The sequence below is a fragment of the Triplophysa dalaica genome, chromosome 8 (genome assembly GCF_015846415.1).
Source record: "Triplophysa dalaica isolate WHDGS20190420 chromosome 8, ASM1584641v1, whole genome shotgun sequence".
In the NCBI taxonomy this organism is placed as follows: domain Eukaryota; kingdom Metazoa; phylum Chordata; class Actinopteri; order Cypriniformes; family Nemacheilidae; genus Triplophysa; species Triplophysa dalaica.
The window spans coordinates 9,050,519-9,076,128 of NC_079549.1; the positions used below are offsets into that span (position 1 = coordinate 9,050,519).

At 38.1% G+C, this 25,610-nt stretch overlaps 1 protein-coding gene across 1 annotated transcript in view; it reads left to right on the forward strand.

Annotated features, from left to right (window-relative positions):
- Positions 1 to 17,859, forward strand: part of znf804a (zinc finger protein 804A) — a 54,652-nt gene extending 36,793 nt beyond the window's left edge. Inside the window, exons 2-4 of the mRNA XM_056755840.1 lie at positions 8,889 to 9,032; positions 11,657 to 11,787; positions 12,739 to 17,859. Of these exons, the coding sequence (XP_056611818.1) occupies positions 8,889 to 9,032; positions 11,657 to 11,787; positions 12,739 to 15,721 (3,258 nt within the window). The 3' untranslated portion in view covers positions 15,722 to 17,859. The remainder of the gene's footprint in view (positions 1 to 8,888; positions 9,033 to 11,656; positions 11,788 to 12,738) is intronic.
- Positions 17,860 to 25,610: the final 7,751 nt, after the last annotated feature.

Below are 25,610 nucleotides of genomic sequence, written 5' to 3' on the forward strand. Positions count from 1 at the left end.
GGGGCCGGCTGGCGCGATTGGGAGGATTAATTACAGCCCGTCTCATTTCGACAGAGTCTCTCTTATTATTATCGATTTAGGTGGTGGAGATGAGACTTCGAAGATGCTGCTCATTTGAAGCAGAACGCTGATGCATAGGCAGCGCTAGCAGCTATCAAGTGGAGCTACCCATTCATTATAGAGTGACTGCGGAGCCCAACCAGAGATTAAACCCCCTCGCATCACATTCATGTGCGCACGCTACGCTAAACAACGGCGCCTTGACTGATGCAAGGCGAGAAGAGATTCTTCCGTCGGACGCTGTCAGAACAGCTTGGGGCTCTCAGTCACCATCAGCCATCGCAGCAGGCTCAAAGCTCACAGGGGAGACATCCCATTGCTTGAAGGATAGAAAAGCTTATTGAAGTTAAGGGAAATGTATTATTACTTACATCTGGCTCAAACACACCCTAATTTACAGTACCCTGAATCCTTCATGTCATGTGTCTGAAACCAACCAATAGGCATTGGACACATGGGAAGATGTTATTGCATCATCGTGACATCATGATAGTGGATGTTTAAAGGTTTCATGCTGAATACAACTTACAGTAAGCTCTTTCACAAGTCAATAAAATTTGGTTCATATTTATGAGATTAACCTCATAATTTTTCTGTAAATAAATTTAATGTTCTAGGTGGATGAAGGCACCATGTATTTTAGACAGTAAAGAAGTGGTCAAGTTTACATTGTTCTGCTGAGTCAAGACAACGGCCTAGACTTTGTTTGTATCTGCTGCAGCTTCATGTAAAAAAAATCTTTGCATCACCTCCCTTTTTGAAATGCTCACTTGAATATTACATCATTGGTTAACAAGGAATAAATACTGTATAACTATAAAGACATGTGACTTTGAACAGTGTGTGTCATCCAGTGTGTTTGCATAGCTCTATATAGTTCCACTGTTTGATGAAAAGAAAAAAAGTTAATTTTCAGTTCTAGACCGCATTACATTCTTCAATGTAGCTGTTCCTTAAGTTTATCTTGTAATAAACTCAGAACATTCATTTAAGTGAGATTTCCACACCGTGGAGTAGGGAACACGTAAAATGAAAAGACGCACCCGTAATGGCCTCATTTACATGACTCTGTAAAGATGCAGCAACGCACTGTAAGTGCTGTAATTCACACTCACGCTACCCACCCTGCCAATGAAGGAATTAGCAAATTAGTCATTTTTCAAAATAAGCGTCACTGTCATCCGTGGGTAGCTTTTAATCTTATTTGTTCCAGCTCACATTCTATTGGGGTTTTACAAGTGTGCCACTGAATGAAAGCATGCGCTACAAACTCACTGTGCGTGTATGTTTTTATGTTGATTTATTCTGAGACCTATTTACTCAGCACTGTGTGATTGTACAACAACTACATCATACAGGTTTTTGCATATGCGTGTTACATGTCGTTTCCATTTGTGTTTCTGCATTTATGTATGTGTTGTGCGAATTTCAGTCCAATGTCGGTTGAATTTGAACAGAAACAAACCTTAGTAATGACATAAAGCAATGGAGAAAAGAAAGGAGAAACTGCATGAAAATAATATAATATCAGACTTATTTTATCATATATTGATTTTTGAACTGATCCTACAATTACGTAAAAACAATAGTATTGTGTTGTTTAAACATGAATATGAACTTGTATTCTTTGCAGTACACAAGGTCAGCAAACATTACATCTTTTTTTGTTGTTTAGACCAGTTTGTCAGATTTCTGTTTTCTACAAATACAATATTTCCATTTCGAATTTGTGAGTAATGTTGTAATGTGCTAGTTCACAGAAGGAAGAAAAAATGATTATTTTACAAAAAGATGTACATATAAATATTTAATGAATAGTACATGTATTTTTACATGCTGCATCTCAGTTTTAGTGATGTGCAATAATAATGACAACTCCCGCATAAAATTATTTATGATTATGTATGCGTAACATGAAAATGTATGCTTCAACTGAATATGTATGTATGTGATGACTTTGATTTTCCAGCCATGCTAAAAATCAACATTCGCACACAACAAATCAATAAAAGCGAAAGAATACGAATGAAACCGGTTAGCCGTGGAAGGAAATGGGGTGAAATCGGTCCCTGAAAGTGTTACTCTATTTTTGACAGGTTGCATTAGAACTCGGCCTCTCAGCTAACTTGCACCTGACTAAAGTTGTGTTTTCTCGAGCGGTTGAGAAAGGCTTATCAAGCTCAGCTTCATCAAGCAGAAAAACGTCCCTCTAATTGCTGCATGCTCCCTGTGATTTATCATAGCTCCCGTGTCGTGTCTCTGAAAAGCCAAAGAAAAACATACGCTGTTCCCTTCATAACCCTCAGCTGATTGCAGATGATAATTATCACATCTCCCCCTCCCTCACAGTAGGAGGGCAACCTTAGGAAAATAAGCAGCTGTCAAATGGAGGCACATCTCCTATGACTACTTGTCGGTGGAATTTGACAACCTTCTTTTTTGCTTTCTTTCATATTTTTTTACCTTGTCTTATATCTTTCTTTGCCTCAATGGGAGCTTTGCAGCTTCCCGAGGGAATGTGCAGCCTCGGGTCAAGAGCATTTGATAGTAGTCTTTACTAGAGAGTTCTTCTTTAAACTCCTTGCCCCAAATATGGATGGAAACCAGCTTTTAATTCAGCCCTGTGCATACGGTAGGCATGTGTGTGAGCAATCTCACCTTGTCTCTTTTATTAATTTAACCCCTTCTTCTCCCAGTGTTGGCCATGGGCTTGTTCCCATAGAGGTGAATTTACATTGAAGATAACTTTGGTACTATAGTCACATAAGACGCTTATAGTTCCCTCATGTATTGAACAGAGAGGATAAGGCTGAATTTTGTAGTCTTGTTGTAGTCAACTTATCATTTTCTATGCTTTTTAAAAAATTATTCTCTTGCACGGGCTTTGGTGTCTCGTCTACATAGCTCCCAGGTTACTTGCTGTTACTACAGTGCGCTTGTGGTTTGTTAGAAATTGGTGTAAAACAGTTACATTAGTTAAAAAAACGGTAATTATTGGATAGGATTGTACATAATGAAGAGATGAATTTTATGACAGAAATGGGCTTTGATGTTATATAACTAAAATAGATCCAGAGAAAAGTTAATTGAAGCCCGAGAAAAGAAGCACAGCTACCTGGGCACAACATTGTGAAAAACCTTATATGCATAAGCATTTTGGCAAATGAGTTGCTAGTTAAACTATTGCTCAGACTGTTACAGTTGAATTAAGATATTTTGGAAGGATTTCACATTTAATGAAATATTGTATAGAATGCTGTATTACTCGACCTGTGAGTTACAATCACAAAGAATAATTTTGTCCCACACCAAGACAGAATCATCAATACCAGCATGCTCATTACAGGTGTATTTTCAGATACAGTTACCTGTTATACAGAACACTGTAAAGTGTAATGCGGTACTGTGCTGTCATCAGTGGAAAATTGTATCAAGCATGTTGCTCTCAAGACTCACACAAACCTTTCCTTAACCCTTATACAATTAAGCGCTCTAATCAGGTTGGTCGTCGGAAAAGAGAGAATTCTGGGGTTCCCATCATGCCCTCTAGAGGAGACACTTCAGCCAATAATGGAGATAAATTCCATTTATGTCAGCAATTTAGACACAACAGGCAACAAAATCCCACCAGAAGGGATACAATTAATGACAACAGGCGAGATTTGTGCGGAGAGGGCTTGCTCTCGAGTAGTCTCCAACGTAAACTACCATTGCATCATTATTACAACTGGAAGAAGTTCCAGTAGGTTATTACACTGTTTAAAAGTCAAAAAATGTGGTTGCTTGAAATGGCTTTACATTGAAGTAAGGCCTGAATACGATTTGTCTTATAAGCTGTAGATGTTATACAGTAGTTTTGAGTGGTTTGCTATTATTTAACAACTGTTAGTGTGAATTGTTCTCCAGTCAATGTTTCAACAGAAACGATCTGCTCACGGAAGAGTAAAATCACTCCTTTAAAAAATTAATTGAGTGGGAGTAAACAAGCGGATCATGTCAAAATACATTTGCGAGATGGTTCCGCCAGCCAGCCAGCAGGGTATATTTTGTGTTTTTTTCGTTGTGTTCTGTTACTTCAAGTGGAGCTAGTTTACACAGTGTACATTGTCATAATGGAGAGAAAGATGAGAAAATATGATGCAGCAAAAAATCTTTTTGGTTTGATGATTGACAATGTGTAAAGTAATGTTTAGGCACTGTATGTGGGAAAGGTGTGAATGAAGCTTATAAAAGAAGCATATTATATGTAAAGGAACTATATCTTGACCTTTCTGTGAACTTCTTTCCCCAAGGAGATGTAGTTCCGAAACTGTAGAGCAGTTTGTCCCTTAGGAGTACTATAAAAAAAGGCGAATCCCATGCAACGGGACCCACTCTGTATGTAGATAGAAATAGCTCATTCTAAGGTAATAAAAACATAATGCTTCATTACACAAGGTCTTTATACACCTCTGAAGACATAGTTATGTATATTATATTGCATTTCTGTCAAAATTACAAACAGCACTTTTAAAGGCTGTTGAATAAAAGTAAGAAGAATGTATATTTGTGATTGTAATTAAAGTACTTTTATACTGTATGTTCAAGACTTTTATATATTTATACGACCTTTGTTTTGATTGGCGATAGTCCTTGTATTATTGCAGTTCACGCATCATCAGAGCGAACCAAGGAGCTGAATACTAATACCAAATATGTAAACTAGGCATGTTAATGTGCTCATAGTTGTGACAACTGTTTTTGTAGTTTAGTTTTCATAAGTGCTCTGATCTGGATGAAGTGAGGTAAGTATGCGTACATCAAATGCTATTATTTCAAAAGATGTAAAAGACAAGGACAATACATCAAATACACCGTACAAGAATTGTAATAGCCAATTATAAACAGACCCATACAATTATGCACTAGACAAGTTCTGTTTCTTTATAGTTCATGTGATTTGTGCGTGTCAGTGAATAAAGATAAGTCACTGTGCTTAGCAGTCAGGTAAGAGGGGAACTTTTCACTAAAACAAACAGAAAATATGAATGCAACTCACGACAGCTGTGCCCGTGAGCAATATGCAAAACTAATATTTTCTATTTCCTCATAAATTATGCGAGAATCCGTCAAAATGAAATAATCCTCGTTGAAATTGCATTTTTGATTAGGACTAGATATTGTTCTAAGGCTTCTGGAGATGTGCATAAATTAATAAAAAAAACGTTTGAGACCGGGTTTAATTTACTGTTTAATTCATGAAGCTCTTGATGTGATTTTGTTAAGGACCATCTTCGGTTTTTCTATTTGCACCCAAATACGCTCTCTAAACCCCTTTGCTCTGTTTCAGAAATTGCCCCTTTCGGCACTACACAAAAGACATCACTCATAACCCATGTGTTCTATAAAAAGTGCAATCACAGCCTCTCTGATCACCACTCATGTCCCCTCATGTCAATCATATTTTGTCTTTATGTTTCAATAAATTTCTGCAGCGAGAAGGCTGCGTGGTTCCCACCCCTGTGCTTGACTTTGTTAGGCAGTCCCATAAAGGCATAAAAGCCGCAGGACCTTCAACTGTTTGTGCTCTTTTGCTTGAGGTTCAGTTAAAAGGAAACCATATTAAGTAGTGTTCCAGATTTTCAAGATGCGTTGTTATGCTTCAGAAGCGTGCTATTTATATTAACACCCCCTGTGTGTCAAGCACCACAGGATTTGTTTTAAGTCAGACAGTAATCCACTGTATGTAAATACCCTCGCTTTTGATGTTGTAATAGAATGCCAGATTGAAGACTGCTGGTACAAATATTAAACAAACGACAAATGTTTAGTTTGCAAAATGTTTCTAAATGCAGCCCACATTTGGTATTCCAGAATTAAATGAGTCTTGAGATGAGGTACAGTGATCCGGTCAACCAACAGCTGAGCAAGGATTTATAACGTCTCATGCATCTTTTAAGGGATAGTTCATCCATAAATAAAAACTCTGTCATCATTTGCTCATCCTCTTGTCTTTTCAAACCTGTGTGCCTTACTTTCATCTGCAGAACACAGAAAAATATATTTTGAAGACTGTTGGTAACCGGACAACTGAGGTCCGCTTTCACTTGCATTACATTTGTGTCCATACAATAGAAGTGAATGGGTACCGCCATTGTTAAATTACCAACATTCTACAAAAAAAGATTATTTTGTGTTCTAGAGAAAAAAGAAAAGTCATACAGGTTTGAAATGACAGAAGGGTGAGGAAATGATGAAATAATTGTCATTTCTGGATTTTTCTCATACTTAAGAGATACTGCACTAACATCATATCTGTGCTTAGATTAAAATTTATATATGAAGCCAATCTGTTGTCTTCATGAACATGTTGTAGCAGCGTCAGTGATATCAGAGACCCTCTGTCATGGTTCCACTATCATGTCATGTTTTATTCTTGTCTCAAGTGGAGCCATGGCATTGCCTGATGGTTTTGTGTGGGGAGAGATGTTTTTGACAATGACGGTCTTCCATACTCTCCCCGAGTCGCGTGATCATTCCTACCCTCCTGTTTCCTAGTTTCTGTTAATTACCTTGCCTATAAAGAGTCCTCATGTTTCTTTGTCTCGTTGCTCGTGCATTTCTTGCTGTTCCTGTTTGATGTTTGCTATATGCTGTATATGATACCCTGTAAGCTGTACCCTGTCTGTTCCTGTAGTTGAATGCTGTGCCCATCAAAGTCTTGCTGTTTCAAGTTTGTTGTCTCCCGAGTTCCTGTCTTGTAAGTGTAGTTTAGTTCAGTTTAGTGTTTGACTCTAGTGTTTGTTTTCTTAGTTTATTGAGACAGTGTCCTTGTTTATTATCTTGGTATATTTATCCCTGTATTGTTTTCCCCCATCGTGGGTCTTTGTTTTACCTGTTTGTTAGTATTTCTTTGTTAATAAATATCCTTGTTTACCCCACGTCTGAGTCCTGCCTGCACTTGGGTTCTCCTGCCTTATCTCCCTGCGAGATTCCTGACACCCTCCCCTCAAAATCGAAACACAGGTGCCCTTGAGAACAATCACATATTATTTTGATATATTGAGATGTATAGGGGCCTTCTCAGCTTGACACAAAGCTGTTGTTAAGTGCCTGCATTCCCTCATGCAGGGATTTTATCTATCTGCTGTGTAAATGAGTTCACAGCGTCACACCACATCATTTCCTTTTTATGCTTTTGTTTTTACCCCACATATTAATTCAGTTGTTTAATTTTGCACATAAACATATTAAAGCACAAGTATTTGCAAATCAACTTGGATTGACTTCATTGTAATCTTGAGATCCAGCTGTAGCTACTCAACTTCCTCTGTAGGACTCACATGAAACATATGAGTAGTTTTTTACCTTTCAGTTATATTGAGTTAAATAAAATCAGGGTCACTTTCCTAGCACACCCAGCTAATCAAGCAATACTGGTTTCATTAGCTGCAAGCTATCCACCTATTAAGTACAATTACATGGCAATTGTTTCCCACTGTCTCACAGTATGGGTGAACGAGAGGGATGTTATTATTATTGCAGATCACAGACGTGTTTTTAGCAGCGTTACGGTGGCACATTCTCACCTACGATGAGTGAGAGACGCGGGATTTTCACAAAACATCAGATCATGCGAATAGGCCGGGCTTCCCTGTTTCTCAATGTAATCGAATTGGGATCACGTCAGTAGCACAGAAATATGTTTGTGGGCTTTAACTGATGATAGCAATCGTATGTTATTTACTGTCCATCTCGTCGAGTTTGACAAATTTGATTGTTGACTCGATCATTCCTGACTGATTTACTAGAGTTTCCATTATGTGGCGCACTATACAGAAGCATTTGGGTGACATTCCAACATTTGACTCAGCAGTGTGTTTTATGGTAAACTGATTCCAATTAAAATACAAGTGCTTTTCTCTCCCCTGCAGTCGTTTGGACTGGAGACCTTTTGGGAAAAGAGTTTTTGCGTTTCTTGCTTTTAAATCTGCAAGTTTCCATACGTCCTGAGCGATAAAGAAATTAAGTCTGAAATGCAATCTGCCCCTGGTGAAGCTATTCCCTTTTAAGATTTGTTGTAAATCAATATTTAATAAAGAGTATTAAAGAAGAAGAAAATGATGATGGCATCCTGGGAGCTGAGTTCGGCTTTATGAGCATCATTTTCACACACCACAACAAATATATACACTCTCACAAATTAATAATATATATTAGATGCAGCAACATGTTTACTGCATATATATATATATATATATTTGCATTTACATGTTTCAGTTGTTTTTTGATTTGTCGCATATAATAATGCTTATATGAGCCCCTCTCATACAAGGCCTGAGGAACGATTAGTTGTTTTTAGCACAACCAAATCATTTTAAATTTAAATTTCTCAGTCATGTGTAAGATTTTTCATTAAATCTTTCTAACACACTTTCAGCAGATTATTAGGGCCGATAAAAATAGGACAGGAAATGCAATGAATTTGTGCTATTTACATAGAAATGTTAAGAAACATAACCAGTTTGATGTTTAAAATTAATATTCATTATATAAATTAATATATTATTTTATATTAGTATATTCTATTAATATGGCTTAAATATTGAGTTAATCTTAAAAATCTGTATCTGCAGATATCACTCTGAACAATCTTTATCTGTGGAAATATCTTTTATCATACATCTCTAGTGTTTACCCATAATGTTATGACTTTTTACCAAACACATCTCTCAAGTGCTTGAAGGACATTTTAATAAAAAAATATGTAAAGTATGCAATTTTATACATTTGCGGTAAACAAGCTGGGGACAATCATTCTTATGGATATGCTGTTTCCTTTGTTTCAGGACTATGGTGAGAAGGGAAAAACCTTGGCCAAACACTTGGAGGACCTCAAGGCAAACTTCTACTGTCAGCTGTGTGACAAGCAGTACTACAAACATCAAGAGTTTGACAACCATATTAACTCATATGACCATGCTCACAAACAGGTAATGGGCCTGTTTTCAACCTCTTGAGACTTTCCCTGAACGCAATGCATTGGTATTATAGACTGTTTTAGAAGATGACAGCCAGAAGATTGAATAGCACCTCCATGGCTTTAGCCCTCCACAAGAGAGCCAGTGGACAACTAGTGGTCTTATAGCGTTTTAATAAAGGGCCCTATAGAATCGATCACAAACAGACAGGACAACTGCTTTGTTATTGCTTGTTCCAGTTGCTTTTTGCTCACCTGAATAACATTACATTTCCCAGCATGTTGCAAAGAAGAGGTATTCTTTAAACCAGCAAATTCATTGAAACATAATGCATAAATTCATGCCTGAAAGGCTACCGAATACTAGGTTCAGCCCTTTTGGCAATAATAGTTCACTTTGAGTGCAGTCGGTCCTGCCAGTATCAAAATGCGCTGAGCTGTTTGAACATTATACACAGTGCGATGTAGGAAACCTTGGAATGTTTAATAACCGAACAAAGGTACCAGTGCAAACAGACCTTAAAGAGCAACAAGAATCCGTGTTTGCAGACATGGGAAAAAAAAGAAAAAGACAAAGGTGTCAAAACTTCAATGCAGTTTCACATTCACTATGTTGATTTAAGAACTGCCTGGTGTCCGAAAATAGAATTGTAACCTTTAATAGCAAGTTAAAGCTTTAATTCCACCACTTGTCCCGCTGTTTGATATCGGTCCTGACCTCTGTGCTCTGACTCACTCAGAAACTAAATGCATGGAGTCTCTGGGGCCTGCTGCGCTGTCAATAACAGGGCTCACTGAACTATTGACTGAACACCATCTACAAACCCTCCACCCATGACCTTGCTATTGAACACCACAATGGGAGCGAAATGAACGAATTGCGAAGGGAAAAGCCCCTCCCACTAGTTCACGCGATATGGGCGTCAGTCAGAGGTGTCCATGAAACAGTTTTGGCCCCGTCGTCTACCGTAGTTTAAAACAATCTCGAAGCATGAGCAAACACCGCAATTTGGCTTCTCAACAAACGGGATTGATAGATGAGGAGCGTAATTTCCCAGCAGCCCTCAAGAGCTGGCAGAGCATGTCATGTGAGAATATAATAGAGTATGGAAGGCCTACGGCCCCACAGGAAGCCCAGAGCTACAGAAAAAGCCTTGTGTTCCTGTCAGTGTGTGAATCATCACTGCCAAGCCTTCACTCTCTCTCTCTCTGACCGGTCTCAATGTTACTTTTAATTAAGAATAAATGTCCAGTCAAAAAAGAGACCGTGTGTTTAAATTTTCATTTCTTCTCAAATGGCCTGTCACTCACGTCTGCCACCGCCACAAATGAAAGGATATCTCAGGGTATTAGGAGAGTATCTCTCTCCCATCATCCCCATCCTGTAAATGATGTAACCACATCCAGTCATGTGAAATACAGGCTACACGGATCATCGGCTCATTTCTGAGATTCTCTCACCAAATACATTAACAATCAATGGAAAACAGCTCCTCCACATGAACCTTTTAGCTATTTTCTGTGAGGCTGACTGACATTGAAGCGATACAGTAGAACAGGGATGGGTTCGCTTACACTGTGCCAGGTGCAGGTGCGTGTAGAGACCCTATCCTGATGGGATCAAACTAGTTACCCCGGTGTGCCTACTCCGCACCGAGAGGCCCTTAACATGACAAAATTATATCTGATGTGACCGCTTTGCTTTCCCCAGACTATGAACCCATGCCACGGTAAATGCAATCACTGAAGCCTTCTCAAATAGGCGAGGTTACAGCACCACTGAACTGTATAACAGTGTAACCTGAGTGGAATGCTTAATGTTGGGGCAGATGAGTCTTCCTGGCTGTTTTTCACCCAGCTGTTACTATCAAGTAAACACATTGACCTCAGTATGTACCTTGGCAAAGCACGGTCTGCCTTACTATAAAGGTGCATTTCTATAAGACGCTGTCATCTGTCTTAAAGCTAAGCATCAAGTATTAATGGATTATGAATAAAAGCTTTTATGATTAATTGGATGTGATAACTGTTCTTAAGCCGGCTGTTGCTCTGAGACATCTGGTGCTTTTAAAAGCAGTGTGGTCTTTAAATATCAATAAATATCATATCCTTGTGAATTATTAATGAAAGTTTGTTTAGATTATCTCACTGATTTAATATTAGTCTATACAATACATAAAGATGTAATCCCAATCAATACATCTCACTGCCCGGGATGCACTTATGACCCTCAGACACTCGTGGCGATTTGCATCAATCTTTCATTCAAGGCATAAGCATCTTTCAGAGCAGCATACACATACATATTAGCGTCGCAGAGTTTTGTCTTATATAAATAGGACAATTTCATGGAGTTCAGCAACCTCATCCTCTGCTCTTTTTCATTTGCACAGAAAATGGGTTTGATGAAACATAATATTGGTGTTCGAACGCCTTAATTACCTTTCTCTTCTCTTGAAAAAATTTGTAATCTTTTTTTGTGTGTATTCCTCAATGGCTGATACTTCATAATAAAGGGTCGTTAAAGCAGAGGGAAAGATTCATGATCTCAAAGAGGATTATTATTCAAATGTCGCTTTGGCGTAATCGACATACTGAGATAGGTGAATGAATAATAGGTTCTTTGTCACCCTACAGAGGCTAAAAGAGCTGAAGCAGAGAGAGTTTGCCCGCAACGTGGCCTCCAAATCTAGGAAGGATGAGAGGAAACAAAAGAGAGCCCTCAGACGCTTACATGAGCTCGCGGAACAACGCAGAGAGGTGCAATGGTAGGGAAAGTTTTGTTAAATTTCCTTTTGTACTATGTTATAAACTGTTATAAATAATCTTTGAAAAAATTAAGAGAGCACTCCAAAATAATTTTCAGTGTATCTGAATCTACTTTGTTCGTATTTAGGTAAAATGTGTGCTCTGTTCTGTAAAATACAGTTCTAATAACATTTCACTCAAATTCCAATAAAAAAATATTTGCATTTATTTCCAGAAAATGAAAACTGGACAAACAAATTAAAATAATATATTTTGATGTAAGATACAATAACTGAAAATGTTACGTTTTTAGACCTTGAATATGGAATTTTTTTGATATTTTAGTCACTAAACAAACATAAGCAAGACATTTTAGACACTATCCGTCTCAAAAATGTTGAAGGCCAGTTTGTTTTTCTTTTGAACATTCATGTAAAGGGATACTTCACCGAAAAATAGAATTCTGTCATCATTTACTCACCTTCAAGTTGTTCCAAATCTGTATACATTCATTTGTTTTGATAAACACAGAGAAAGTTATTTTGAAGAATACTTATATCCAGACGGATTTTGCCCCCCATTGACTACCATAGGAAAAAATACAATGGTAGTCAAAAGTGTCCCAGAAATGTTTGCTGTCCTATATTCTTCAAAATGTCTTCTTTTGTGTTCAACAGAACAAAATAATGATAAAGTAATTTTTCCTACTTATGGGGGTCAATGGGGCACAATATCTATTTTGTTACAAGCATTATTCCAAATATCTTTCTCTGTGTTCTTCAGAACAAAAAAAGTATACAGATTTGGAAAAACTCGAATGTGAGTGAATGATGACAGAATTTTCATTTTTGGAGGAAGTATCCCTTTACGATAACATGTATTCTCCGGTTTTGGTTTTAAATGAAAGCAACAGTAAAACACCATATTGTGAGCCTCACAGAATATTTTCTTCCTCTCTTTTTTTGTCGCAGTGCCCCAGGAAGTGGCCCAATGTTCAAATCTACCACGGTGGCGGTGGAAGGTACTTTCAGGGAGTCCTGCTGTGATGATTCCCAGGAAGAGAACCACAGCTTTGCAGCTCAGGACACAGGGGGTCAGATCCATTCCAGCGGCTGTGGTTTAGCTAGTAAGCAGTCACCATGGCCATACAACGGGAGGGCGAAAAAGCAAACTTTTAGAAGCAAAATTGCATTCTCTTTTTCCTTTCCAAAGAAGGCATCTGTTAAGCTTGAGTCATCAGCAGCGGTTTTCTGTGAGAGCACAGAGGAGGGATTGATGAAGCGGAGCCACAGACAAAGACTCCAAACACCCCCTGTCGAGCTTGACCTTCCCAGTTCCCTAAATTGTGAGGAGGCAATTTACCACACTGGCACACAGCAGGGCCAGCCCTTCCAAAAAACTGGAAGGGTGGGAAGTCAGGGGTCATCGGATACATCTGTGGGGACGGAGAACCCCTCATCAGCTGACTCAGATTTGTGTGCGTTGCTTGTTTATTCAGAAGATGTGCCCAGCACCTCAGTCTCACTGTTATCCACGCCCCCTTTTTGTTTAAACACTGATATTGTTCTCGACTCTGAGGACTCTGTTGAGAGCCTAAAATGTGGTATTGCTGAAATACACCAGACCTCACAGGAGGGGACAGTAGAGGAGAGCAGCAGAACAGAGGAGGAGCACTCAATCACCAGTGATCCCTCGGAAAAGAGTTTCTCAGATGTATCAGCAAAGAATGATTCTCTTCAATCACAAGTGCAAAAGGAGGATGCGACTACAAAGACATCTTGCCCTTTTACAAAGCCCAGCCAGCCTTTCTTCTCTGTCCTAAGCAGGGATGGTAACACCATTTTCCAATGGCCTTCTGAGATGGTGACCTTCACAAGGACAGAGCCGTCCCTGTCTTTCAGTTGCAACCCGCTCCACTTTGATTTCAAGAGGTCACGGATTAGAAGGTCCGTTGACACTCAGGAGAGGCCTGAGCCCAAAGCTGATGAGGAATTATCTGTCTGCTCAGGTTTCAAATCCTGCCACTCTGAAAAGCACATTGAGGAATCAACAGCCAGCCAAAGAAATAGTCCCAGCCGAGGACCTGAAAGCAAGGTCAGGAAGTGTCATCAGTATTCAAGTGACATGGAGAGTTGTGTCAGGCTTAAAACATATGACAGGTGTAGACACTCTAAAGATCGCATCCACACAAGCAAAGTTCGAGTCAGGGATCGACGTCATTACAGGAGCCACGCCAAGAGGAAGAGACGGCGGCGGAAGAAGAGGAGAGAGCGACACTGGGAGACAAAGAGCAATGTGGTAAAAGGTACGAAATTCCACAGACAACCGGAATGTTTGGAAGGACTTGATAGCCAATTTAGAGGGACCACTTCACAGCAAGTGAACCGATTAGAGAAGTCAAAGCAATCAGATCAAAATCAGGCCGAGGACAGCAGCACAGCTCCCGAAGTTGAGGGAGGGGTGGGAGGCGAGAGGCAGGAGGCACCAGCCGACGAAAATGGCTCAGCGTGCTGCATCATTCCCTCTGATGAGTTCTGCGTTGATGGTGAAAAGGAGCTTGGGAACAGCAGGAAACAGCCTGACAATCCAACTGCAGGGGAGCTAACACTCACAGGACACTATTCACACAGCCAAGATTCATCTCACAGTTCCAACATAGATCAGGTAAACCAAAAAGAGTTGTCTCAACCACAAGAGACTGACCAGAATGAACCATGTGTGGAAGAAAGTTTGAAAAGACAACGTAGGGATTCTCAAAGCGATGAAGATGCATCCAAGCCAGTTGAGTTTTGTGATCAATGCTTATTAAAAGAAAATACCTCTGCAGGTACAGAACCCACCTGTTGTGAACACGGAATGAGAAGCAAAAGACAGAGATGGTCACGTGTGGAAGATCAAACGCCATGTCTTGCAAATGAATGCGCTATTTTTAAAAACAGTACTCTGAATGAACAGGACAAGACTACGCAGTCGGCGAGCATGAATTGCCTTGTTTTTAAAGGCAAGTGTGACAGCTCAAATGGGTCAGACCCCATCTCATGCAGTATTGACGATGGAGAAAGCGGTGAGGTTGATTCTCTGACATTTACTTCCATTAACTGTGCACTGGGTCATACTGTGGTGGATCGTGGTGACTGGCAGTCGAGCACCTCCTCTCAGATCAATGCGTCATGCACCAAGGGCAGTCTATCTCTCGAGATAGATTTAAAGCACTCAAAGGAGCCAACAAAGGAGAACAGTAACATCAACAGAAGCGAGTCTAAAGCAGTTCAAACTGCCGTAAAGAATTGTAACAAGTATTCAGTGGCAGCTCAGGCCTGCCTGGTCAATGTGAGAGAGTTAGCCCTGCAGAGGACCGAGAAGGCCACTCATGATAAATCATGTCAGCATAGCATTCAAACCCCACAGCAGAGATTTCACCTAGGCGTTCAAACTGAGGAGATGTTAAGTAGGGACTGCTTCCACACCACCAGCAACCTGTTTCGACACCCTCCATCCTTCCAGTCCCCCTCGGACAGGATGAACAGACACTGTCTCCTGCAGATCCAGAGCCACGGACAGGTGCTACACCAGCAGGTGTTCCCCACCAAGCTGAAATCTGTCCTGCCCAGGCCACATCTGCCCATGTCATCTGCTGTTCTCCATCCAGTTCACTTGTCATCCTCAGTGCCTTCTGGCTCCATCACAATACGTCACACCATCCTGCAGCATCATGCCCCTTTTCTGCCCCAGCAGCCCCCTCTTTTCTCCCAGGTAGTGCCTGTTTCCCGATATCCCCTGGGACCAGAGATCTGTCCCCCTGCTCCTCCTACCTTTGTGACTTCACAGGTCGTGGCACCACCTTCAACAATTCACCCTATGACCGTGACGTTTCACACCCTGCCTCGACCTGCCGTGTTTCCTCCCATGTTACCTCCTCATCCAACCGTCATTCCCCTGCAGCCTCTCTTCTAGTTTCGGACAGATTTGTTTGCTCTGCTGTATCTGCAGTATTGCCACCTCAGTTAGAATGTTGAGATAAGAGGGAAAGTCTCTGGCTAACAAGAACAGTATTTTTGAAAGTTTGCAAATATTGCTCATTGTGTGCCATTTTGTCAGTAGAGATTGATGAGGAGAACAACAGTTTTATTAGGAAGTGTATAACTTACCTACCTGATTATTCTAATAATAATTTATATAAAAAATGATTTGATGATCAAATCAATGATTTGATTATATAGAATTTAACAGATTTCCATCACCATAGTTTTATCACAGACAACATTCAAATGCAAATTTTAGGTGCACATCATATAGTAGAAAGAAGTGATTAAATTCAACGAATACTTAAATATTTATGCTGTAGTCTATATACTCCTAGAGACAATATCAAATTGTTCAAATAATATTAAAACTACACTGACAATAGTGTATATGATGGTTGCTATTGTTCGCAATCCGTAGTAATATGAAAACTGTAAGTCGCAGTATGTGACGTTTACAGAGATCTATAGTAGAACAGCAGAGAATTTATGTAACCCAGACATTCATCATGTGTGCCAGTTTTTAAAATGATTCACCCTGGTATTAGTGTAAGATAGTATTTTCTTTAAATATACATCTGCTGAACCAGTCAAAGGCTAACAGAATGCAGCAGAATAGCGCTACACACTGTGCTACATCAGCACTGTGTTAAACACATACATAGTGCTTATTTATATGAGTAGTTTTTATGCAAATGAAAAGCCCATAGCATGTTATGGGAATGCTGAATGTGACTGTTGAAAGCTGAGCAGAAATGGACAAAATACATTTCTTATTTTGCTAATTCAGAACCACTGGATGGGTTATGTGTGGATTTATATATACTTCAAATTGTAGATCTTATATGCTGTTATCTAAATATTTTGAAAAGAAGCACAAAAATTGCCAAGTGCAACTCCACACATGGTTGTTTTATGTATCCCTCATAATGTAAACTGCTTGGATTAGGACAACATAGGCTAGATCTCTTCTATTAGTACACGTTTAAGAACATAGAGTACCCTGCCCTGTACATTTTTTTTAGGGAATTTTATTTTGCATTATGCTATTCATAAACCTGAATGATTTATATGTACGAGAATGGCCAAACGGGGTGCTATGTAAACTGGAATCAATTCCCTTTCTCTGTTTGTTGACATTTTTTGTTTTATTGGGATATTACACATGGAAATAAACATCACAAGCCTTGGTGATAAAATGCTTAACTGCAACAGATATTGAATTACGTCTCTTATGAAATCCTGCTATGGAGAAATTCCAAAACCAGAAGTTCAGTTCTGTTAGTAAAGGATTTAATTTCTCTTGCTTGCATCAGATAAAAGACACTAAACTCAAGAGGAGGATTAATTTACTTATTTAAAGTATTAACTACTGACAGACTCGAATGCAAAAGCAAGTCTAGTCAGTTTGAAAAAACATATCCTTTAATTTTTTCAGATGTGTTCTGCTGGAATTTATGACTTGACTTTATTAATTGTGTCAATAGCCATGTGGAAAGTAGACAGTTCTCAATTTATTTCTTATATTGATGATCAACCATGTTTTTTTTACATTTAATTTCGCTTAAAAATCGAAACATCTTCACAATAATTTTGCACCTTGTGACTTGAAATTAGCAAAAACAACAATTACAGATATATTTAAATGAAAACATGAATACAGTTTTGGTTTATCTGAATACCCTTGAGGCATGCAATTTCTTTATTTAACAGAAAGAAAACAAAAAGTGATTGAGCTAGAGAAAAAAAGATCCTAAATCTCTTTTATCATTTTGTGATGAATACCATCAAATTCCCTCCTTAATACTGATCAGTTTTGTAAACTGCATAGGGAATTATATTATATTTGTTCTCCCTGCATTTAATTTAACTTGCTTTGAAAACTGTATATGCTGTAAATCAGTACTATTTATAAATCATGAAATATGTAATACATGTACATATGTTTTGTGTTTTTATTGTGCAAGGTACCCTGTATTTATGAATTATTTAGATAAGATATAACAACTATGTTTTTTACGCCACTTTGCCAACTGAATGATGCTGGAGTAATATGTAATAAAACAAAGAAACATGATTTTTTTATGTCTGTTCATTCAAGATGTGTGCTTTTAAGTTCACCACGCAGTCAGGTAAAGACGTCCACAGTATATCACCACAAACACACTGGGCACGAATGCTTTTTAAAGCAGTTTTCTCACTTTTGAGAAAGAACTGATGAATATTTCATCTGAAGGTCTCACACGAGCCATACAGAAGTTATTGAGCAAGACAGCCATGGTCATTTTAAAGCAACTTCAAGGCATTGCTTGCTAAAGTAGATTGTTGTGAACATGTGAATATTCCACATTAGTTTTGAAATTTGCATTCTGCTGCCTCTAGTCCGTAACGTCCCCCGGCACCTGTGACGCTGTCACCTCTCTGTGAGAGTGACATCATTATGCAAAATGATTCTGGCATCCTGTATCACACTGATTAGCTCAGATGTTTTGCTCCACTCCTTGAGTCAGAGTGCTTCAAGGTTCCTCTGTTGTTAAACAGCATTACCTTCTTTCTGCTCCACTACAATGGCAACCTCTCGAAGGCGTTTTGTGTATACAGACCTTTTTTACACAGAGCACCACCCTGCAGATTTCTTCATAGTTTGTGACTCATAGGCCCAGTCACAGCACTGCCGTGTGCCATTTTGTTTCCTTGGAACGGATGTCTGCAATTCCTACACTTGCTACCTCTATCCCACAGAGCTAAAACATGGTCTTCCTGCTGTCCGCACTTCAACTCGGTCACAGAGAAACAGGGCTGTCTGTAATCGCTGTCTCTCAGAGGAGCCGGACAACCTTAGGATGGCTGACGGGCTGTGTCCCTGTGACAAATGAGCAAAACAGCTAATCTCCATTTTTATACATAAAAATGATATGTATCATTTGCATAAATGCCTTGTTATATAAAAGTGGTAAATTGCAAGGTTTTGCGAGCTGGCACTTTGTGTTTTCTCTGCGTGTATCTTGCCTCGAGACTTATGGACCATCTCTTTACAAACACCCACATACAGCGTTGCCTCTCACAGCAAGAATAATGCAGGGATAAACAAATGCTTGGCTAACTTCAGACAAAAGCACTATCTGCAATCTGAGTATTGCACCGGTCTAATCGTGCTTTCATATTCCTTCAAGATCAGGGCTGATCTCAGTCATCATATCTGCCAATCAGAGTCGCGCATTCAGAAGAGAGATTCTATATTGGGGATGCGGTTCACACAATTAACAATCCAGGCATCTCATTTGTGTCATCTTGTTATCCTTTTGTGTTTGTTGTCTTTTATTTTCCCCACAAGGTCAGAGAAATACACAAGAGAGTGATGTAGGGAACTGCAAAGCACACAAACACGCGCAGGACTGTCAAGCTGTTAAATAAAGTTTAATTAACGCTTCTATTCTCTATGAGCAGGATTTTATTACTATACCAAGATGTGCTCCTAGATAATTTCACCCTCATTATTATGAAATGAAAGGAAAGCGTGTGTGGAGCATCTGAATTAGCCACTAGCCTACACTATTACATCTGACTTAAATTTATATTTGACGCTGTCTGTTATGTGTATTTAAACCGCAATTGAGCCTTTCAATACCTTTTCTACCTGCTTAGCTCTTAAATTGTTTGTATTCCGAACCTGCAATAAAATACGCAATCCTTATCCTCAATTAAGGCAGATATGACAGATATTAGTAATTTTCAAATTCTATTGGTTAAGGTATCTACAAGTGACATTGGACCACAAAACTGGTCTTAAGTAGCACAGAATATTTGTGGCAATATCTAACAAAACATTGCATGGGTCAAACTTATAGATTTTTTAATGCCAAAAATCATCAGTATACTAAATTTGTAAGTTTATTTCCATAAATAAACAAAAACGGAAAAATTGCTAACAAAAATGGCCAGAAACACATCTACAAAGTTCACTCGCTACTGCCGGGATTTTGGGAATTACTCAAGTTTGGTATCTAAAGCTTAGAATTTCTGCTTTCAGGTTCATTTACATTCCACAACATCATTACAGCCAGTACAGAGCTTTAAAACAAACCTGTTTCTTCTTAGCAACGCCTGCTACAGCGTCTTTGATTAACAACTTTAAGGGCGTTTTTCTCATTTTTTATTTTTTGCACCCTCATATTTCAGATTTTCAAATAGTTTTGTCTCGACCAAATATTTTCATAGCCTTACTAAACTGACCCGATAAGGGTCACACATTAAAAAATGAAAAACATATAAAGAAAACATTACAAACATTTACAAGATCAAGAAATTAATCACAAGGCAAATTAATATTAAGCAATAAGCTTAATGCACTTATTTAGTCAATGCTCAACAGAGAGCTCAATTTATCAATAACAATGGCTAAAATAAACAGCTCTTCTGCCAAGTAATATAGTTCATGACAGTAGGCTGTTTGTGGTTGCCATGCAACATACTGTAGCAACTTGAACCATTACTACAGAGCTAAGTGAGTCACAGTGTGTTATGGTTTACAATGACTTTGAACGTGGTTCATTGAATTGAGATTAATGTTATTATTTCATTCTGCACGAGCACCAGTTGATAAAATATAATCATAAAACTGCCATTATCACTCTGAGCGTAACATTCTGATGTGAGATTATAATATCGTCAGATTTTTATGATATATTGCATAGGCACATATTCATGTTTTGTTGATTGTTTGGTCTTCAACTGTATATTCGGTCACATGACAAGACTGTGGACAGTGTCCCCTGTGAGGTGAAAGGAGGTCACAGAGTCTTAACACTCTGAATGGTTTGTGACTGCTATGAATTGCCTCATTGCTCTCATGACACAGCCTATATTCATACTGGCCCCAATGACTGTCCCCTTAGATCACTTATTGATCTCGCTGTCACTGATCTAAATGCACTCTACTGGCTATAGAGATGATTTCTTTCAAAACAGAGGTAAGGGGCTAGTAATTTCACTAAGCTTTTCAATAGAGATGCCACAATGTACTGTAAGGTATTGGCGTTGGCTCCTAATAACAATAATACAGTCATTGGTACTTCCATACAGTACAAGTGATTTGTTTTAGTTATATATTTTGTAATTTTTATTATTAGTCAAATATGTGTAACTATATGTATTACATTATATAGTATTCATTTGTTAAAATGTATGAAATGTTGTACTAAAGACAGCAGAACACAATAAGCAAAACTCAGTCCAGATTAGAGTTAGTTTGTGTGTCTGTATCCCATGATATGTTTAATATTGATCATAGTACAGCAAGACTGTCAAACGTTACTTTCATTATTGTTTTGAGAATTTCATAATATTACAGTAGATACACCCGCAGTTGACAGCTCTTTACAGTCAAAGGTTTCCTCTAAATTCAGTTTTATCGCAATTATTTGCATTAAAAGCAGTCATCTGTTTTGAATTGGGCTTTAATAGCATACAACTTTGATATCATAGGAGTGCTAAAAGGTTCACCACCCCATTTTGATTGTCTGTGATTATCTGAAAATCGGTATATATTAAAGTTCGAGAGCTGTGTGAATTGAAATATTGATTGTTTTAGCTGAATAAACCATTCAGTGCTAGACACTGTTTCATGCCTTGTATTTTACTATTTTTAGCTCTGAGATGTGAGCTTCAAACGTTAGCAGTGCTGAAAGCTGTGTTCAAAACATTAAAATGATATTCTCATTTAAAATTCTGTTTCACACTGTAATTGATTCTGTAATTAAATTCAAATTACTTTTCACATATCCCCTTAGCCTGTTAATGGGTAATTTCCCCCTAAAAATGTAACATCTAATTAAAATGTAAATGTAAGATGTAATTGTTTACTAATTTAACTTACTCTTATGAAATTATTCTTGCGTATCATATGTGTAAGCAGAACACACATGACAGTTTGCTTCATGAATTTCAGATGACAATGACAGTTTACTCTATTAAGATATTTTAAGCTCTTCACATTAATGACCTATGACTAACTAAGAACACAGTTGGCTTTGTACTTCAGGCTATCTTTAATTAAATGCCACAATAATACTCAACCGTGAGAAAAATAATGCAAGCATCCTTAAAATAGTGTTGCCCCAAGTAATATGCCTTATTAACAAATGTGCCATTTGACAGGCTATGGCAGCAACTCTTAACAGTGTACAAGGGTTGTAGGGTGAAATTATGTAGATTCTAAGGGCTTCACAAATATAATAATTTTGACCCTACTTTGTTGTTTTGTATGATATGTAAAATAAACTATGATCAAGCCAAAATAGTATCTGGGCAATTTTAGCTTTAAAGATGCAACATTTTCAGTCAAAACTTCTTATATAATGTATTTATTATCACTATGTTCTGTTTATATTTTATTAACCACTGTTGAGTGCAGATGTCAGAAAAATATCAGTCAAATTTTAACGATTTTTTGATTTTAAAAGAAACCAAATGTAATTGTTACGGCGTGATAAAATAAGGAAGTTACATATGTGACAGTTCCGTTATGGATGTGACAACTCACTTACTTAGGTAAGCCGTGATTTAAAAGGTTGACATGTATATTTAAACCACCAAATATTCACACATTGACCACAGTAAAAAGAAATTAGTTAAAAACTTGATTTGCATGGAATTGCCCAAATGTGGACCTGTATGGATAACATAATGCAAAGTAGGGTTGTCACGGTACTATAAACATGTCTTACGATACTATACCAGCTGAAGTATCTCTATACCAAGTAGTGTCACGATGCTGTGCCATGTACATTATTCAAATCTATATTTAACATTTTGAATTTACTATAGTAAACTGTATTGAACTCTGCACTAGAATAAGTTGATGTACTAACAGTAGTAATTGGATAAATTGTTGCAAATACTGTAGTATACTTAAATAGTTACTATGGTAAAACTCAAAAACACTAGTGTCCATGAGTTTTGGTAGTTTACTGTAGTAAATACTAAAGTACACAAGATCATTTTTCACGTGGGAACTTATTCAAATGTGGGACAAATTTCATTGACACAGCAGTCTTCATAAGGGAAATTAGGCTTACTTTAAATGTAGAACTAAGACGACCTGTAGGTCGAGTCAATTTTCCAATGAGTAAGTGAATCATTAACTACGGTACTACGATACTACCTTTTTTAAAAATAGAGAAGCGTGGGTATTTTGAAGCTTTAGCATGGCGATGCCACCGTAGCACCAGTACACCGTGGAACCCTAATGCAAAGTCAACCGTTATAGAATATAACAAATACTGTTATTGCGTGGATAGATATGCAAATATATTAACAAATTGTATGCGCCAACTTTCAGTTTAAGTTTATATCAATAAAAGCAATTAGATGTGGTATATACTCAATTTCACACAGGTGCACATTGTATTGTTTTAATCTGAGGAACTGAATTGCAAATTGTTATCAGTGCCAATTTAAAACCCTTATCCTTGAAATAATTATCTTACATTCTTTCCTAGTCTACAGCTGGAGTATAAACTATTGCTTCATTGGTGAAGTGCAGGTCACGTGAATGTGTTAAATGAACCACTGAGAATAACATGCAATTCCTTTTTCCAAATACCACAGCTTACAAATGTGTCCATAGTATTCATCCAACAACAGAGCAGCTGCTTTAAAAAAATGCATTATTCAATTAACCTTTGTCCTCGCAATACAGACACAAAAAATAAAAATGCTTGCTTCCCAGTGATTTAATATATTCACTCAGTGGACCAAGATCAAGCGTTGTTCACCATTGTATGATGAGGGAAAGGGCAAGAGGTAGCTATTAACTGGGGATTGGCTGTTATCTCTTTCCCCTGCAAAACAGGCTCAGCGAGAATGGAAGTAGCTGAATGCATGTGTCATAAACGCGGACTCTTTGAAGACTGAATACGCTTAATGTCCTCTAATAGGTCCAATTGGACCTTAATAGAGACATTCCTGGGGATTGACAGCTATTTCCTTTATTGTCCTTTAGCGGAAATAGCCTCATGTTGCCTGTAAATCACATCTTATAAGATGATGACAATCTTAAGCACCATGTCGAGTGAAATTCGCATTGGCTGAAAATATCTTTAATCTTACCATGGAGCTATGCTACAATGAACGGTTGTATTGATTATTTACAGGTCACTCAGGGGTCTTGCTGTTCTGTTGGGGAACAATTGTCATGAGGTGTTCTGTATTAATGACTCAAATAGACTTTATCGGATTTTCTAACAAAACACATTGTCGCACTAAACAGGTCAATAGAACCTTCCTTCACTCAGGTGTGTGTTTATATAATTGAAGAAAGGCTAAATGATGACGTCCTTCAAAATTGTGCTTAGAGTATGTCAAGATGTTCCAGGCCTTAAAATATTTTTACATTGACAACCAAACGCTTTAAGGGTGCCCTTCACTAAACTCTCAATCTAAATGGAATCCTTGCTCTTTTTCAAGAAAAGCAGTTTGAGCTAAACTGTCTCAGATAAGCCTGTGGATGTGTTTTGAGTTTTTAATATGTGATGGAAACAGGTAGAAGTGACAGGTGCAGATTTGAATATCAACAGTATGTCTCAGTCTTTCCCGCACCGCTTGTCTTGCTAATGGCCTTCATTTTGGTCCAATTGCTCCTGACAGCTGCAGAGATAAAAATCCTGTTGCAACTCAATAACATAAAGCTCCATGATAGATTCTCGCTTAAAGGGTATTTTTATTTCAAACGAGCAACTGTAGGAATGACAATTGGCGAGCGGTTTTGATTGCTCTAATGATACTGTCACGCATTAATGAAACGAATCACGCATTCATAAACGGAAAATTAACTCTGCGTCGATTTTGACATGGCAACTTTGGGGAGATCCGTTGAGTTGTGTCTGTCATTACGTTTCATTTGAAAGAGCAATCATAATCGCTAAGCCGTGATTTCCACGCGCTTGTTGTCCTTTCAGAAGGCTAATAACAGAGTTTAGCATAAATGACTGCATTACAAGTGGTTGGCTAGATTAAGCAGAAATACATTTTGATTGACTGTGACCGAAGTGTGAGAGTCACCATTTGGTGTGAGTCTGAGTTAGTGTGTGTTGTGAGCATATCTAACAACCTTTCCTGCCATGAGCAGTCTAAGTATTTAATTACATTTAATTAATTGTAGAAAAAAATTAAGCATTCAGGGAGCCTCCCCTTGCTCGCCCCAGGGAGAAAAGTCCCAGTCGCAAAGTGCCCTGGTATCGGGACTGCTCAGATACAAGTAATTATGTGGAATTATCCACAAATCAATGATGTAAAATTAAAGTTTGTGTTTAAGAAAACAGAGTAGGTGAATGAGCCTTGCCTGAATTCTAGCGTTTCAGCATTGCTGTGGCAAATATAAAATTAATATACATCACAAAATCTGACCTTAGACTGACAATTCATAACTAAAACAATTAATTATGATTATTTATGACAATGGTGTAATGGGTTTTTCAATCTTATTGTTTTCTAATAAAAGGTTTGGGAGATTTCTACTTCTGCTCTATTGTCACGCATAAATGTTGAACTTAATATACAAAAACCTTGAGCTTGATCTACAAAAAAGTATTTGTGCTTTTTAAGGTAAACGTAAGAAGATCTAAGTGTGCTCAACTGTGCTATTTTAAAACACCATCAATTGAAGCTCAAAATACTACAATTTAAATCCCGAACAAAGTTTCTGCCAACCTCATATTAATCTTGAGTACGCATAGAATAGTGTCATGGTTCCGCCATCTTGTCTTGTTTATTCTTGGTCCTGGTGCGGAGCCATGACATAGTCTAAGGTTCCTCGTGGAGAG